We start from the raw sequence: 18,469 nt of genomic DNA on the forward strand, positions 1-18,469 counted from the left end.
TAAATTAATGTTGACTATGTAGAGTATTTCTTTAATATCCTAAGTCATTAGGACATTACAAATTTTTATAGTACTCCTAACATCTTTTAAGCCATTTTTTTAAATTATTTTGTATATAATAAAATATTTTTTTTGGTATAATTTAAATAAATTTATTAAAAAATTTTAAAAAAATATTCAGGTGTAGTTCGAATTAATCCACTTCGAATTACGTTGAATGGCATGCATGGAAGTAGTTCGAATCAACTTGATTCGAATTACATGTTGCTGCCTAATTCGAATTAGCTGAATTCGAATTATGTTGCTTTGAGTGTCAGTGAGTAATTCGAATCTATATGATTCGAATTACATGCAATCCAAGTTCGAATCATGTTGATTCGAATTACATTTAAATGGTCATTGGTTGATTACTGAAAAAATTTTCATTTTGGCTGATTTGGGTAAAAAAATTCTCAGCCTGGTTTATTTGGGTTTTTTACCCTAAAAAATATTTTGTAAGTACAAACATATAGTTTACTCTTATTAAAATTGAAAACGGTGAAAATACATCTAAACTTAATAATTGTTGGCTCGATAAGACTATTGCTGGGAAATGGACTGGAACAGAATATTGAATATAATAATTGCTTTTATATCCAGTGATGAGTGAATAATTGAAAAGTACAGTTTGAGATATTATCAGTATAAATAATAAAAATAGTTTTTTTTTTTTATTGAGATGTTGCCATATGATAATTAAATGTTGATATAAGATTATTTTATAATTAATAACAGTGCATCTATATTTTGTAAAATTAACAAAACTACTGCCATCTATAATGCTAACAAGCAAAAATCAGAGTCGTTGGATGACCTTTAATTTATCTAAATAAAAATTAAATTTTATTGTAAAATAGAATGCACATATGCATTGTTTCATATTTTAAGTCCAACAAAATTTATATTAAATTTAAGATTAATAACTCTTTTTTTTTTACATATTTAAAATAAAATTGAGTAAACAATAATAAAATCATCTCATCTAAGAAGATGTAACTGAACTCGACATATTTTCATTATGTATGGTTTCTAAATTAAAGTAATTTATTACAGGTTAAAAATAAGATAAATCACACAAATAAAATTATTCTAACTCAAAATTACACAAATATTATAAATCAGAATTAGTTATACGCTATGTCCTAAACACTTTTATATAATGAAATCATACGATATATATATATATATATATATATATATATATATATATATATATATATATATATATATATGTATATAATAAAATTATTTATAGTATAACAACAATGAAATCCAATAAAAATTAACTAATTTACTTATATTTATTTATAGATCTAAACATTTTTATAGTATAAATCGAATCAATTTGATTCAATTTACATAGAGGTATTTAGGATATGACGTGTAACCAATATTAGTTTATAATATTTATGTAATTTTGAGTTGGAATAATTTTATTTGTGTGATATATCTTTAAAAATATTTTTGTTAATATTATAAACAAATAAATAAATAAGTTACTCTTTAATTTGTGAATAAAATAAAATTAAAAGTCAAAAGAATTTTTATTCATTTCTCTTTGTGTTTGGTTGTTAATGAACATGTACAAATGTACTTAATCTGTACAAGTAATATTATTCTACAATTCTTTTTTCCATGACATTCAACATCAAAATCTTAATATATATTTGTAATGAGGAATAGCCATAGAGTATTGACAAGATCACCTCAATAATTGGGTGAAGATTTATATATATATATATATATATATATATATATATATATATATATATATATATATATATACATATGGATCCAATGCAAATTAAACACAGTTATAATAAGGTCCTTTCACACACTGCTTTTTTGAATGCAATTGAAGCATTAATGTTTGATATGATTGAATGAAAGTTTTTCTTTATATATAGAGAAAGTAACCAAGCAGCAAGGTCCACATACTCTCCAATCACAAAAACCATGTGCACCAAAATTGTTCATCTTTCATAATCATAACATTAATAATTTAGGTAGCGTTTGTTTTGCAATACTGTACAGTAAAACAGAGGTGACTTGCGAAGAAAAGACAGCCAAGTAGACACGCTCGGAACGACGAGGAGAACAGAGCTGCTAGCAGGGACAGGGCGAAGACAGGGCGATGCGAGGAGAAGAATAGACCTTTGAGAGGAGAAGACGAGGATGGCAACAACCGCGCTGACACCGGGGACTGATGGTGGGGGCGTGGCTGGGTGCTCCTCTGAATCTCTTGGGTTAGGTTACTCAAAGAGGGATTAGGAATTTTGCGTGAAGAGGAAAGGGGTCAAGGGGAGCTTTGTGTCTCCCATTTTCCTTTCTTATATATAGAAGGAACAAAACGACGCCGCATTTGTGCTGGAAGAGAGAACCGGCTCTTTGAAAAACTGGTCCGGTTCATTCAATTTATCGGTTAACTACTGATTTAGCCAGTTTTTTAATCGATTTTTTGCAAAGTGATTTTGTAGTACAACCGGACCAGCCAGATGATCGATTTCCGATTAACTTGGTCAAACCGGTCAGTTCAGTCCGGTTTTCAGAACATTAATAATTACATATTTGTTGTTAATATTATATGTTATAATGACAATATTTTTTTAGAACAGTTAAACATATCTTTACTAATTATTGTATAATTATCATTACAACATTTTAGTAACAAAGTATAACACAACTAATATTTAATTGTCGATAAATAATTAATATAAATGACTATTTTTGTTATTGCTAAAAATAAAATAAATGACCGTTAAAAATAATTTTTGTAAGAATGATAATTAACTATATTGTCATATCTCACCGTTTCATCTTATCAATAATATTAAGAAAAAATATAAGTAGACAATAAAAATATTAAACAATGTTAACAATGAATATATTGGATGTTCAATTCACTAGCTGTGCGGATGATTATCCTAATATTAAGATTTAGGTGGATAATTTAGAAGTATAGTATATTTTTACTTTATTGAATCAATTTTAGAGTCCATTATTCATATTATTCACAAAAGCCATTATTTATCTAACAAAATCTTATTATATTAATTCTAGCTAGCTTGTTGTTACTAAGCAGGTGATTATTGTATATTAATCATCTCTATATGTTCTCCATGTGTAATTAGTAATTCAATTATATATAATAAATACTCATTACACAAACATGATTAATGATTTCACTTAGCATATATATAAAAGACAAGGCACATAGATATCTTGGCTTTTATGTTAGGTGAAGCGCAATGGACGCATTATGGTTTAGAAAGGTGACCCCAAATATCACCATTTTGGTAGGGTACGATCTAATAAGCACTCCAATTGATTTGATGTGATATCAACACACAAACTTAATGTTGTCTTCTATATATTTCCCCACAAAAGAAAGAAAAAGTTTTTTGTACCTTTTCCCTACAAATTTGTTTGGGTTGGGATTATATGGCAAGCTTTTTGTTTTAAGGAAAAAAAGTAGTGCATGTATTTGGGAATACATTAATGACATGCATTTTCAGAATTACTACAATTAGAGTGAAATTCTCTGAATTATTTTGAGGAGAGGGACAAAAATTTATAGTGGTTGAAAATGTGCTGGCCATTATTATTAAGTATATCGTTATATGTGGTAATGGTAAATTTTGTTTTCTTTTATTACTAAATAACCTTTTTTCTGGTCTCTGATATGGTGGATTTGGCGTTCGAGAAATAACGAGATCTTTCATCCTCAAGAGCATTGAACCACAGATAAGGCTCTGGAATATTTTTGAGTTGTAATGATTGTCTATTCCCTCTACCATTAGTGGCTCTTGGATTTCTCCCTCAATAGATACCTTTAAGATTAATTGTGATGCTAGTTATCCTGGCAATGGTGTTCGAGTTGGTTTTTCTTGTGTTAGCAGAGATTGGAAGGGAAGGTGGCAACGAGGCTGTTTGGGAACAATTGAGAATCGTAGCATTTTGCAAGGAGAGTTGTTTGCTATTTGGAGAGACTTTCTTTTAGCATGAGACTCGGGGGCAAAGAGACGGTATATGTGAATAATTTATAGGATTACTATGGTTTTATTAATCCTTTGGTGTTAAAAATCCGAGATATCATGTATTGGAAATGATGTGCTGATAGAGATGCAAACATAGTAGCAGACATCATGGCAAAGACTGCAATGAAGACCCTTTCTCCGCAAGTGGAGCTTCTGTTGCCTTAAAAAGAATTTGAGAATGGTATTCAGCGGGACGATTGCCTTTCTTAAGCAGTTTTTTGTTTATTTTTATTTTTATTTGTTGTTGTTTGTTTTCTTTTAAATCACAAAAAAAACCTCTTCTAAAAACTTAAAACAATAAAAGGGACATATGTACAGTTATATCGATAATATATCTCCTCATATATAAGTCTCTTTTTTTAAGTTTGTGTGAATTTTGTATAGTTTTTTTTAAATTTGTCTTATACTAATTTTTTTTCCCTTTTAGAACCAGTAAGAATTAAACTCTAAATTTTGGTTATAAAAATTTTGATACTATATTAATTTTTTTTAATTTAAATCGATAAGAGAATGCACATGTTATTTGTACATCTAAAGTAATTATTTATTTATTCATATATATACAAATTGATAAACAGTGAAAAATAAAATATACGTTGTAATATTAACAATAAATAAAAAATAAATCCATGATCACACTACTTTCAAGTTTCAAGTGGTAGCCTACTTGATTGGTACCACATTAAAAGTTGAAGAATATAATGAATAAGTGATCTACCTAAAAGTCCAACATTATTATCTCAGAGAAACCCTAAAATTCTATCTCAAAACACAGGTTGGTGTTCTCAAGATAGATTCTCTTCTAATTTACACTCATCTCTCAGTTGGTTAAAAAACGAAAAAAGCAAGCAAATCCAAAGCACGTGATAATTGAATTAATACTAACACTATATTGTGACACATTTAACTGATGCCATGAACATATATATAATTTTTCATAATGTATGCGTGTGTGTATCGTATTGGATCAAATCAAACTCCAAAAGGGTCAAGAAATTAAAACTGAATAATAATAAAAAAAAAAGATATCTTTTATATGTACCAATCACAAATTTGGTAAAATATAATTCCAAGAAGTATTGTTAGTTTATGGCCTCTAAATATAGCACGTGTGCTAAATAAATATAGTACAAAATTACACATCATGGATGATGTAACAAGGTTTCAACAGACTTTGTTTTCTTCGTTGGGGCCATAATTACTTTACACACCCACACCCTTTATGTATAAGGTTTGATACGACACCATACACATGTAATAATTCATCAGAGTTTTTCCTATTGTTGTTTTGATATAAAGTTTTTATTATTCACTTGAAGCTAAACTTGTATTTAGATTTTATGAAGTGTGTGAATAGAATGTGTTATAATGATTTAGAGACTAGAACCTTCATCACTTAGCTTTACCATTATTTTTTAGGATGAAAACCCTAAACTATAACATAATGTATATGTTAGGTTAGTTTTTTTCTTCTTCTAAAAAAATAGTTTTTAAATGCATCATAATATGTATCAAAATAAGGTATAATTATTCTGTTGGTTTTTATAATTTTATTAATTTTTAATTAAATTTTTGTATTTTTTATTTTTAATTGGATTTTATAATGCTTTTAATTTTGTAATTAGATCTTTATTAGTGTAAAAGATATTAGGGTTAATTGAATATTTTTTCACAAATAAAAAATATCTATAATAATTAAGAACTTAACTTGATCACATATTTTTTTAGAAAAATTAAATATTTTATTAATTTTAATATTTTTAACATAAAAAGAACTCAATTATAAAATTAAAAATAGTGTGGAGGGACTTAATTGAAAAAAAAAGTATAAAATCAAAACCTAATTACATATTTAGTAAAATTATAAGAACTAACAGAATAATTAAGACTTTTTTAATTAATGCTGAAAGAGTTTTAAAATCTAGAAGTAAGTAATTAAGACCTATGTATGTATACAAATACACAATCATATAAAATATGTAAAGACTTCAATTTATTTTTTTTTTTGAAAATTAGTAAAAGCTTGAAACTGAAAATACATCCAACCATGTCATAATCTAAAAAATGTTTTTAGTTCTTTAACTTAGTTAACAAATATTAATATATATGTTCATGTTAGAGGATGACTTAAATTATTACGTCCGACATATTAAAAAATGTAAACAAAATTTATTTATAATTATTTACAAATCAAACTCATACAATAAGTGTAGAAAGAAACATCATTGAATTATCATCAATGGTTTATAAATATATATACATGTCTCTCTTTGGTTGCATACCTCTTTTCTTAATTCTTATCATAACTTCACTATCCTCTCTTCTCTCTATCAATTATTTTTATTGTTTATCAATTTAATTAGTTTCCATAGATGGAACTTGAACATGTAATACCTACCTCTTCATTGTTGCATCTACTCTTCAATAATGATGCCTCTTTTGGTTCTTCTCTTATTCTTCCACTCATGGTCATCATGATCATGATCATGATCATCACAATCATAATAATTATTTCCTTTGGATCCCCTTTCAAAATAGTTATCAAGAAAAAAAACAAGAATAACATCTTTTGCAATTGTGAAACTTGCCAAGCCTATCTCACTTCAAGTTGGTCCAAAGATTTTGAAAATCTTTGTGATTGGCACTCTCATCTTCTCAAGAACTCACCAACAAGAACCATCCACATACATGTTCTTAGGAACACCATAACCGCGAATTCGGACAACGTTGAGTACATGCTCAAGACAAGGTTTGAGAATTACCCTAAAGGGAAAGCCTTCTCAATGATCTTGGGTGATTTCTTAGGTAAAGGAATCTTCAATGTTGATGGTGAATTATGGAGGTTCCAAAAGAAGATGGCAAGCATGGAGCTCAACAAAGTTTCCATAAAATCCTTTGCCTTTGAGATTGTCAACTATGAAATCCAACAAAGACTTGTCCCTCTTTTATTATCCTCGAGAAAATATCAAGTCGATTTGCAAGATGTATTCAGAAGATTCTCCTTCGATAGCATATGTAGATTTTCGTTCGGGTTAGACCCTAAATGTTTAGAACAATCTTTGCCCATGTCTGATTTCGCCTTGTCTTTTGATAAGGCGTCTAGACTGTCGGCCGAGAGGGCGATGGCTGTGTCGCCTTTCATATGGAAGGTGAAGAGACTCTTCAACATGGGAAGTGAGAGGGAGCTAAGAGAATCTCTTGGAGTGATAAACATGTTGGCAAAAGAGGTCATAAATCAAAAAAGGAAAATGGGGTTTTCCGAACACAAGGATTTGTTGTCAAGATTCATGAGCAATGTTGAAGATGAGACATGTTTGAGAGACATTGTAATAAGTTTCTTATTGGCTGGTCGTGACACCGTGGCTTCTGCCCTCACAAGCTTCTTTTGGTTGCTTGCAAAACACCCTCAAGTGGAGTTAGAGATTCTCCTTGAAGCAGATAAGGTACACCTTCCAACACAACTTCTTTATTTTATTTTATTTTGATTTAATTAAGGATATACATATTTTCATCAAATTAATTATTGTTAGGGTTTATACATGATCATTATATTAAGGCGATATATATTTGGTTTAGAATTAAAAAAAATTATAGAAATTTTCACTTCCAAACCAAACATATACCCTAAGCAAAAAGGTAGGGACAATTTTTGCTTTATTGATAACTTACTATTTGGATGATTAAGGAATAATATATAATTAGAAAATGGAGGTTTTATTAAAAAGGAAAGTTTTTAAGTTCATGTATTATGATGCTTGTAGGTTTTATTTTTGTCAATTTCTTAATAAATATTCTTAGGACATTAATTAATAAAAATTATTTTTTAATATTTTAAACAACTTTCAACTATGAACATGTCCAATTATATAATAATAATAATTTATAAAATTTAATTTTGATGCATTGTCAGTGTAAAATAGTTCTACACGTGTATTCAATTACGTAAGCCACATCATCAGTAAAAATAACTATCTTTTACATTGATCGCGTAAATAATCATTCAAAAGAACAGATGTGATCGCAAGATTGTATAAAACGTTTTAGACTGTGAATGTATCAAAATTAAACTCTAATTTATATTTGTGGCTAACTAATTAAGAATTATATATACAATAATTAATAAGGTAATTGGAGCAAACAAGGAGCTTACAAGCTTTGAACAGCTTCGGAAATTACACTATTTGCAAGCAGCAGTGTATGAGAGTATGAGATTGTATCCACCAGTTCAATTTGATTCCAAATTTTGTGTAGAAGATGATGTGTTACCTGATGGGACAAAAGTCAAGAGTGGAACTAGGGTTACCTACCATCCCTATGCAATGGGAAGATTGGAAGAGTTATGGGGCCAAGATTGCATGGAGTTTAGGCCTCAAAGGTGGTTAAAGGGTGGTGTTTTCCACCATGAGAATCCATTCAAGTACCCGGTTTTTCAAGCTGGATTAAGGGTTTGTATGGGAAAAGAAATGGCCCTAATGGAGATTAAGTGTGTGACACTCCCTTTGATTAGAAGATTTCATTTCCAATTGGTTCCACCTGTTCTTCATCATGCTACCCCAATGTTCTCTCCTGGCCTCACTGCCACTTTTAGATGTGGCCTTCCGGTAATTGTCAATCAAAGAAAAACCCAATCTTCTTAGTCACTCATTTTTTATGGTATATAATTTAGAAAGATTTTTTAAGTGTACCGTTGTACCGGTATTTCAGTAATTTTTAACCGTTGATCTTAATTATATATATTATATATATATATATTTTTATAATTAAAATCAACGATTAAAAATCACTGAAACACCGTTATGACGGCATACTTAAAAATTTTCCTATAATTTAGAGTAAAAGATTAATTATTGCACACAATTCAATGGTAATATGAAAAATTACTTTCAATTATTTTTATACTTTATTTGAAATGTTGGTACAGTCTGATTCGAACGACAAAGTGTCTTTTTATAATTCAAAAATTTTTAATTGATTTTTAACCATTTAAGTAATTAATTTAAACGATCTTTGTAAACGATGAATTGCTGATGCTGAATTGCTGATGCGTCGAGAACTATTTAGTCCAATAACAAAGATCATTTAAACTAATTACGTAAATGATTAAAAATCAATTAAAAATTTTTAAATTATAAATAAATATTTTGTCTTTCGAGCAAATAATCGGACATTTAGTCTATATTTTTTACAAGCATACAATAATTTTTCAGTAAAAAAATAAATTTATGTCATGTGTAATAAATGATATGTGAATCTATTAGATATTTCACACATCATACTATATAAGTACATAAATAAAAAAGTGAATTATGAAGCACATGAACATATATATACCTAGCTACTACATTTAGGGTATGGTTTAAAGAATATAGAGGATTTTTTTTTAGCAAATTATAGAAGATTTGATCATGATATATGATGATGATGACGGTGGTGGTGGTAATTGATGATGAGATGTAACTATAGTTATAATGGAGTACGGGGATCCATTGCACCACAAGAAACAAGAACCAACATATTATTATTATTGATGGTGTCGGTGGATTCTTTTTTACTTCATTTTGGGGTGCAAAAGTGGCAACTTTATTGTTTGGATTTGTATTGTTTAATATTCAAGGCATTGTATGTACATATAATTCAATAATAATCATGCTACTAAAATAGTAGTGTGTACTACTATATATATCTTATTTATTTAATTAATTAATTTATTGAATTAGAAGTGTAAAGAATGTGGCACTATGGACTATGGTGCATATCGAAATGCATGACCAAAAGTAAAAAATTAATTTCACTCTTAGGTTAGGAGATGTTATTCTCAATACAAAATATAGACATATATAATAAGATTTATTTTATCAAATTGGAGTGACAATATTATAAAAAAGATTGTGATGGACTTTAAAAAAGTCCTTGAATAAGGAATAATTATTGCAATATTAAATTGAATTTATTTTTGTTGAATTTTAACAATATAATATAGTTCAACTTTTTTTTCGAAGAAACTAAGTTAAAGGCTTAAACGACAAAAAAAAAAAAACAACAACAACAACAACGCAACTCAATTTTTAAATTTATTTTTTTATTTTAGTTTTTTTTGTCAATTTTATTAATAAAAAAAATCAAGATACACGTTAACATACTTAAAGTAACTTTTCATAGTTTTTTCATCATCATCTAAAGTTTTTGGATTCGAGTCTTACTCTTAATTAAAAAAAAAAAACTTTTCATGATACAAATAAGTAACAAATTAACCTGAACTTAAACCTATACTTCTAACTATTACACATGAACCCCAAAAATAAACAAAATTACAAAGAAGCCCCAAAAAATCCCAAATTATTACAACCACCCCAAAACCACACTCTAGCTTCCCTAAAACAATATAGTCCTAACCTTGGCCTACAATTTCATATCCACTTAGCCCCATCAAATTTCATGCTTTTTTTTAATGGTGGACCAATTGAAGTGGTAGATTTTGGAAGTAGTATATTTTAATTTCCCACTTTGACCTCTATCTTAGTCTACAATAACAAACAAATAAACATATGTCAAAGTGATGGAGAAATTCCAAATTCAATTATTGAATATTTTTCAATTTGCTCAGCCATCCACAAAGCTATTATAACAAAAAAAAAATACTATATACTATTATTGAATATTTTTTCTCTTTATAATGTAATTATTTAATAATAATTATATATAATAAATATATATATATATATATATATATATATATATATATATATATCAAGAATTAGCCATTTTTACAGTATTTAAATTTATGATGGTTTTGCATTGACTAATTGATAATAATTAATTGTTCACTGAATATTGCTTTCTAGTCATTAGTCTGACTTTAAGATCCAAAACTCAAGCCACTAAAAACTGAATCTTAAACCTTCTTTCAGCCACCAAAATTCAAGTCAAAATGACATGCTTTTTACATCCCTTCTTAACCTACTCTTCTCTATATATATACATCAAAATTAATAGGCACTTAACTCCTTAATTTTTTTTTTCCTTTAGCTTCTCCTATAAGATCATTAGAGAATGAAAAATTCAATGAAGATGCTACAAATTTTGCCACTACTAATTTGTCTCTATTGTTTTGTCTCATTGATACAAGCATCAAATCCACATGAAAGAAAGGTACATCTTGTTTAAGATTTGTGCTTGTCTTGAATATATATTTGGTCTTTTAAAATATATATATATATATATATATATATATATATATATATATATATATATATATATATATATATATATCATTTTTTTAATCGTTCTTACAAACTCCACCCTAAATCCGGGAGAAAAGTTCAACCATTTATAATTTATCACAACTTTTTATTAAATCATACTAATTACATTTCAAAATCATATTTAGTGTTTTTTTATTTTTAACATTTATAAAAGAAAAAATGAAAACATTAAAAATAATAAAATCTTATTTCTATTTTAATCTCATTTTTTTTCTTTTACAAAATTTTAAAAATAGAAAAACACTAAAAATAAAAAGGCAAACTAAATGTAACTTAGATTTTCACAATGATGGAAATTCACACTAACATAATCAAGTGAAAATTTTAATTGAGAGAATTTATCCACTCTTTTTATTTTCTTAATGTTCTTGTTACTTCTTATTCTGGTTGTGCTTATGTAATTATATAATAATGGTGATTAATGAAAACAATTGTTATAAAATTTGTGAAAAAAAAAAAAACAGCCTTACATAGTATACATGGGAGAGCTACCAAAGACTACAACATATTTACCAGAAGATCATCACCACAACATATTGGAGGCTGCCATTGGAGAGTAATAATCTCAGTTTCTTTAAGTTTTAAAATTACATTTATTTTATATAATTTTATACAGTTGAACTTGTTTAATTTGGTTTATTTTAAACAATCATCCCTTGATGATTATTAGTGACTTTTTTCTTTTCTGTAGCAAGAAATTAGCTAGAGAATCCAAAATACATAGTTATGGAAAGAGTTTCAATGGATTTGTTGCAAGACTTTTGCCACATGAAGCAGCAAAACTACAAGGTATTACTAATATTACAATTGTTTCTATTTTTTTTTTTTGTTACTCGTATTTGAATTATAATTTTCTAGAGTAAATATGAAATTTTTTTTATATATATAAATAATATCTATCATTTGACTAATTTAATCTTGATTTATAATATTCTTTTTTTTTCAAATTGAGCTATGCTTATATATTCTTTTGAAATGATGTTTTTTTTTTTAATGCAGGGGAGAACAATGTAGTATCTGTGTTTCCAAATAAAGTGAATAAATTACACACAACAAGGTCATGGGATTTTTTGGGAATGCCTATAAAAGTAAAAAGAAACCGCAAAGTAGAGAAAAATATCATTCTTGGTATGCTAGACACAGGTAAAGATGAAAAATATTTTTATCTGAGGGTATGTTTGGTCCATTCCGAGATAAAAATAGAATAAAATAAAACTTTTATAAATAAATTTTAATATATTATAATTATTTATAAAATATTTTTTTCCATTTTTAATCTCAGCCATACATATATATATATATATATATATATATATATATATATATATATATATATATATATATATATATATATATAAAAGTTGAAAATAAACTGAAAAAATTCTTATAAAAATGATAATAATTTGATTAATTTCTCAACTAACCATAGCCTTCTAAGAGTAATTACAAATTACAAATTTACAATATATAAGTGCTTCATCATCTATTTAATGTTTATATAGATTTTGTTTTTTTAAATTGTAACCAGGAATTGCACTTGATTGCCCATGTTTCAATGATAAAGGGTTTGGGCCTGTCCCAAGCTCATGGAAGGGTAAATGTGTCACATCAGCTAATTTCACACACTGCAACAAGTATTCTTCTCTCCGTCTATTGATTTTGAGTATATATCCAAATACATCCTTAAAGAATTTTATATCGAATGTTTTCGTTTTTAAAATTTTTTTATTATGTTGAAGTCTAAAATTTTTTATAAAAGTAAGATATATAAACTTTTTCGTCACACTTTTAAGAATTTATTTATCTAAGTAAAAATAACGAATCTAATTAAAGTAAAGACTTATATATCTTATATTTTTGTAAAGTTCAAGAATCTTAATGTAATAAAAAAAATTTTGAAAATAAAAACGTTGCGTCAAAATTTTTTAAAGATCTATTTAAATATATAATCAATTTTTTTAATCTCCTATCATCACAAAAATAATTTTTTTTATTATTGTTAAGTTTTTGGTTCATATATTATGATGGATATATAACATATAAAAAGAGAAATAATACTACTGCCTATATGGAATTTTCTTTGATGTATTACTATTATGCTACATGAAAGATGCTATGATAATTAGCAATTATATATGCAACACACAAAGACTAACATTTTATTTAAATGCTATTTATTAAATTAAGGGTGCTATACTTTTTATTCGATGGACATATTTTGATCATATAGTTATTACATTTTAGTATATAAATATATATAAAAAATACTATACTATATATATAAAATATTGCACTCTCTACTTTTTTTTCGAAACACACAACTGTTCACAAAGACACATAAATAATACTATGATTAATATATATTTTGTTTTCATGATTTTGTGAATAAATACATAAAATTAAATTTTATTATTTTTACCATTTTTATCTTTTTCACAAAAAGAATATTAAAAAAACACATATCAATATAAAAAAACACGATGCTCTTATTTTATTTTAATTTATGTTTCTTAGAATGCAAGTAACATTATTCAAAATTATTATGGCATATTTTGCATGAAACCTAATGCAAACTTGGTTCCATTCCATTTCTATGTTAATTACAAAACACAGCAAGGTGATAGGAGCAAAATTCTTCCACTTAGAACAAAACGATTTTATGGACACAAATCTTAGCCCTATGGACGAAGAAGGCCACGGCACACACACGGCGTCCATAGCCGCGGGTGCGCTCGTTCGGAGAGCCAGTCTTTATGGCATCGGCCGCGGGACATCCCGCGGCGGGTCTCCGAACGCGCGCATAGCGGTGTACAAAGTGTGTTGGAACAGCGGATGCAGTGACATGGACTTATTGGCAGCGTTTGATGATGCAATTGCTGATGGTGTGAACTTCATATCTGTGTCTCTTGGAGGGAATCCAAGGGAGTTCTTCAGTGATCCAGTGGCCATTGGATCATTTCATGCAATGAAAAGAGGGATCTTAACAACATGTTCAGCTGGGAATGATGGTCCTTATGCTGAAACCGTTCAGAATGTTGCTCCATGGATTTTAACTGTGGCTGCTTCTTCTAGTGGTAGACAGTTTATAACACCGATATCCCTTGGTAATGGCAAAAAAGTTACGGTAAGTGGTTATGTTCTTTTCTTGAATTCTGCGTTATTACGAGATGTTTGTGCATTAAACTGTCCTTTTTCATTGTAAAGTTCGAATTCTTTGCATAATTGAATTGTTTAGAAAAATCTATAGCAATCTATTTAGTTAGTAGTTGTTGTATTTTTAAAGTAGAAACTCACGTGCAGTTTGTCTCTATGTGAAGTTAATTCTTGAGAATCGTTAGATGATTTGACAAATTCACGTGAAAACAGTAGGAACACGCGAGTCTTCAGCTTTTTTGCTTTTACCTTCTAAAAGAAATTGAAAATATTTTTTAAAAAAAAATTAAAATTTAATTCTATGCATGTACATATAACAAATAAAAAATCACTACTTTTTACTTTGATTGAATGAATAGTCATCTAAAAAAATAAAAAATAATGTGTATAAAATATTTTACTAAGCCAATTCATTAAAATTAAACTCAAAAATTAAATATGCAAAAGTTGAATTTTTTTTTCTTTTTTGAATTCACTTATAGGTGAATGCTATGGTGTCTATAATGTGGTGCCTATTTACTAAAAATGGTTAAAAGTTATTATTTTATTTAAAAGATATAAAATAAATAATTTTTAAAAAATCAAAATTTACTACAAAAAGTAAGTTAGGCAACATTTAGACAAAAACTCATAGGCACCATAGAATTGGCCTTACTTATATTACAAATAACTCATTACTCTGCTGTTTAATTGATTGATGGTTGCCAGGGAGTATCTATAAACACCTTCTCCCCCAAGAAAAAAATGTATCCATTGATTAGTGGAGACCTAGCCATTAATGCTTCAGGGGATAGCTATGGCAATGCCAGGTATGTTGATATCATTGATTACCAAAAAAATTCAGCACAACTTTAGATAAAATTTGTATTAAAGAAGACTAATTCAATGAAGTAAGAGAAAATAATTAAAATGTATGATGCAGTGCTTGTGATTATGGGACTCTAAGCAAAGACAAAGTGAAGGGAAAGATTGTGTACTGCCTTGGAGACACTGGAAATCAGGACTTAACCATAAAACAATTAGAGGGAGCTGGTCTTATTTCTGCTTCTGCTGTTAAAGCAGACTATTCCCCAGTCACAATTATTCCTAGTTCCACTGTTGATGCCTACACTCTGGGAAATAACATTTCTCTCTACATCAATTCCACCAAGTAAGTTTATTAGAATTTAATTTTGATGCAGAATCAGTAAAACAGTTTTACTCGTGTATTTAATTGCATAATACCATATCAGAAAAAATAACTATTTTTTATATCGACCACGTAAAGAGTCATTCAAAAGAACAGATATAATTAAATGACTGTCAAAGTATATGTGTTTTTTTGGGTATTTAGAGTTTGTTTAGCTCTTTCACTTCATATTTGATAAGTGTTTCAAGACAGAAAAATGTTGGGTCACTCCTATTTTGCTAATACCATTCATTTTTCTAAAAAATTCATACAAATATATGATGCAAAAAAGTAAAATGGAAGTGACATTATCATTTCCCTATACCACAGTTCTTAGATAAAAAGTTAGACAAATTTTGCTACAAAATAGAGACATGGTAACCTATTTTCTATCTATCTTCTTATCTAAATAAATATATGTCTATCAATCTAAATATTTATGAACTCAGGAATCCTAAAGCTGTTATATACAAAACCACAAGCAAAACAGGCCAAGTTCCATATATTGCTTCTTTCTCATCTAGAGGACCTGAATTAATCACCTCCAAAATCCTCAAGGTGATCATCATTCATGATTCATCTACAATCTTAGTTAGATATCTTAAGCTTATAATTGCATTTGGTAATTTTCCTTCTTATGAAGCACTTGATTTTTATTTTTGCAGCCTGATTTGGCTGCTCCAGGAGTTGACATTCTAGGTGGTTATTCAAAGTTGGAAACCATAACAACTTACCCTGAACCTGAGGACAACCGTTTTCAATCCTTTAATATACTGTCAGGAACTTCTATGGCTTGTCCTCATGCCACCGGCGCCGCCGCCTATGTGAAATCGTTCCACCGTGAATGGACTCCAGCTGCAGTCAAGTCTGCTCTCATGACCACCGGTGAGAACCTTTTTAATGGAAAAAAATTCATCACCACAAAATGCTGATTATATTTGGGCAAAAAAATGAAATATGGGTTTAGAACTAAGGAATTGAGTAATTAAATTTTGGTTTAATTATTCTATTAATCCTTATAATTTTACTAATATTTTTTAATTAGGTCCTTACCGTTTAAAAATTTGTGATTAGATCTTCACTAGTTGTTATTTTTCACAAAAACACATTGATACTAAAATATTTGCTTTTAGAATATTTCATAATTGATCCTACATCAAACACAAAAAATGAATATTTCAACCAAAAATTGTTAGAAATGACCAAATTGAAAGTTTTTATCTAATATAAAGACTCAATTATAGACTTTTAAACTATAAGGACCTAATTGAAAATTTGATGAAACTAAAAGAACCATCTGAATTGTTAGAAAGGTAATAAATTCTAACATGAATAATTAAACCTTAAATTTTCATGCTGATTTTGCTAATCTACTTTGACCTCTATGATTCAGCTATTCCCATGAAAGACTTTGCAGCTGAGTTAGGAACTGGTTCAGGAAGAATCAACCCTATAAGAGCATTGGACCCAGGCTTAATCTATGACATTAATTTGGACTCTTACATTGCATTCTTATGCAATGAAGGTTACAATAGCACAAGCATTGATATACTAGTTGGAAGCAAAGGCTTTAATTGTTCCACCATTAATAAACCGACACAAGGAAATGATGGAATCAATTACCCTTCAATGCATATTCAGGTTCCTTCCAATTCTACCATCTCAGCAACATTTTATAGGACTGTGACTAATGTTGGAACTGGAAACTCAACTTATAAGGCTAACATTACAGCACCAAAGGATCTTTCAGTTAAGGTTGAACCAAGTATATTGCAATTTAGTAAGATAAAACAAGAGTTGTCCTTTAAGGTTGTCATAAAGGGTCCTCAATTTCCAAAAGGGATAAAGGTATTATCAGCATCACTTGAATGGAATGATTCTAAACACAATGTTAGAAGCCCTATACTTATCTATAAACAAGGAAATGTGTACTGAATTCCATGTACTGGACTAATTTTTTGTTAGCTTAGGAATTAATTTTGATTAGGAGTTCTTTTATTATCTTTTACTTTTTCTCTTAATTCTAAGTTTAGGAGTATTTGATTTTCATTCTCATTTTATGTACATTGGAATGAAAAGATATTTGGCTACATGGATTGTCCATTTCACTCAATTTTGATGCCCAACATTAACTAGTGCAATATACTGATTTAGTAATCTTTATCCTAACCTTTTTTTTTTTCAATCAATGACTATATATTATAATAAAGTTATAGGACCAAGCTTTTTGTCTCAAGCCATTTTTGAGTAGGCAATCAATCCATTCAATATTAAATATGATGCAAGCCACAATTAGTTTGGTAAAGTGAGAGGGAAATTCATTTCTTTTTTTGTAGTCCAAAGTTTGAAATTTGAAAATAAACAAATTTTGAGTCGGCAAAAATAACTATAATTTTTCAAGCTACATTAGTCATATTCTTAGTAATAAGATCTAAATATCAGTGATAAAGACCTAAAAATATAGCATGACTCATTTTAACTATAGAATGGAATACTAAAAGATAAAGTGATAGAGATTAGAGAATGTACATCCAGAAGAGTTTCTTCCGAAGCCATAAAAACTTAGCTTCCATATGCATGGTCTCCATTCTTCAACAATGCAAATTAGTGGATGAAAATCAGAGAGATCCACTCTATAGATAGCAGAGATGTGAACCCTGTAAATAAATAAGTTGAATTAAGTAAGAGGTGCACTCACCCTAAGGAATAAAGGAAATAAAATTTATCTACACTATAGATCAAACAATGAACATATCATGATCAAACCTCCATTTATCTACTTATTTATTTATACTTTACTAGGGACACTA

At 28.2% G+C, this 18,469-nt stretch overlaps 2 protein-coding genes across 2 annotated transcripts; both read left to right on the top strand.

Moving 5' to 3' along the window:
- Positions 1-6,285: 6,285 nt before the first annotated feature.
- On the top strand, positions 6,286-9,752 carry LOC112758732 (cytochrome P450 94C1-like). The gene is made up of 2 exons (XM_025807465.3): positions 6,286-7,519; positions 8,201-9,752. Exons 1-2 carry the CDS (start codon positions 6,449-6,451, stop codon positions 8,711-8,713), a joined length of 1,584 nt encoding a protein of 527 aa, XP_025663250.1. The 5' UTR covers positions 6,286-6,448; the 3' UTR covers positions 8,714-9,752.
- A 4,082-nt stretch (positions 9,753-13,834) lies between these two features.
- Positions 13,835-17,642, top strand: LOC112729999 (subtilisin-like protease SBT4.15). The gene is made up of 6 exons (XM_072210815.1): positions 13,835-14,462; positions 15,200-15,300; positions 15,414-15,641; positions 16,109-16,217; positions 16,325-16,544; positions 17,053-17,642. Exons 1-6 carry the CDS (start codon positions 13,905-13,907, stop codon positions 17,592-17,594), a joined length of 1,758 nt encoding a protein of 585 aa, XP_072066916.1. The 5' UTR covers positions 13,835-13,904; the 3' UTR covers positions 17,595-17,642.
- The last annotated feature ends 827 nt before the right edge of the window (positions 17,643-18,469 follow it).

The sequence above is a fragment of the Arachis hypogaea genome, chromosome 2 (assembly GCF_003086295.3).
Source record: "Arachis hypogaea cultivar Tifrunner chromosome 2, arahy.Tifrunner.gnm2.J5K5, whole genome shotgun sequence".
Lineage (NCBI taxonomy): Eukaryota > Viridiplantae > Streptophyta > Magnoliopsida > Fabales > Fabaceae > Arachis > Arachis hypogaea.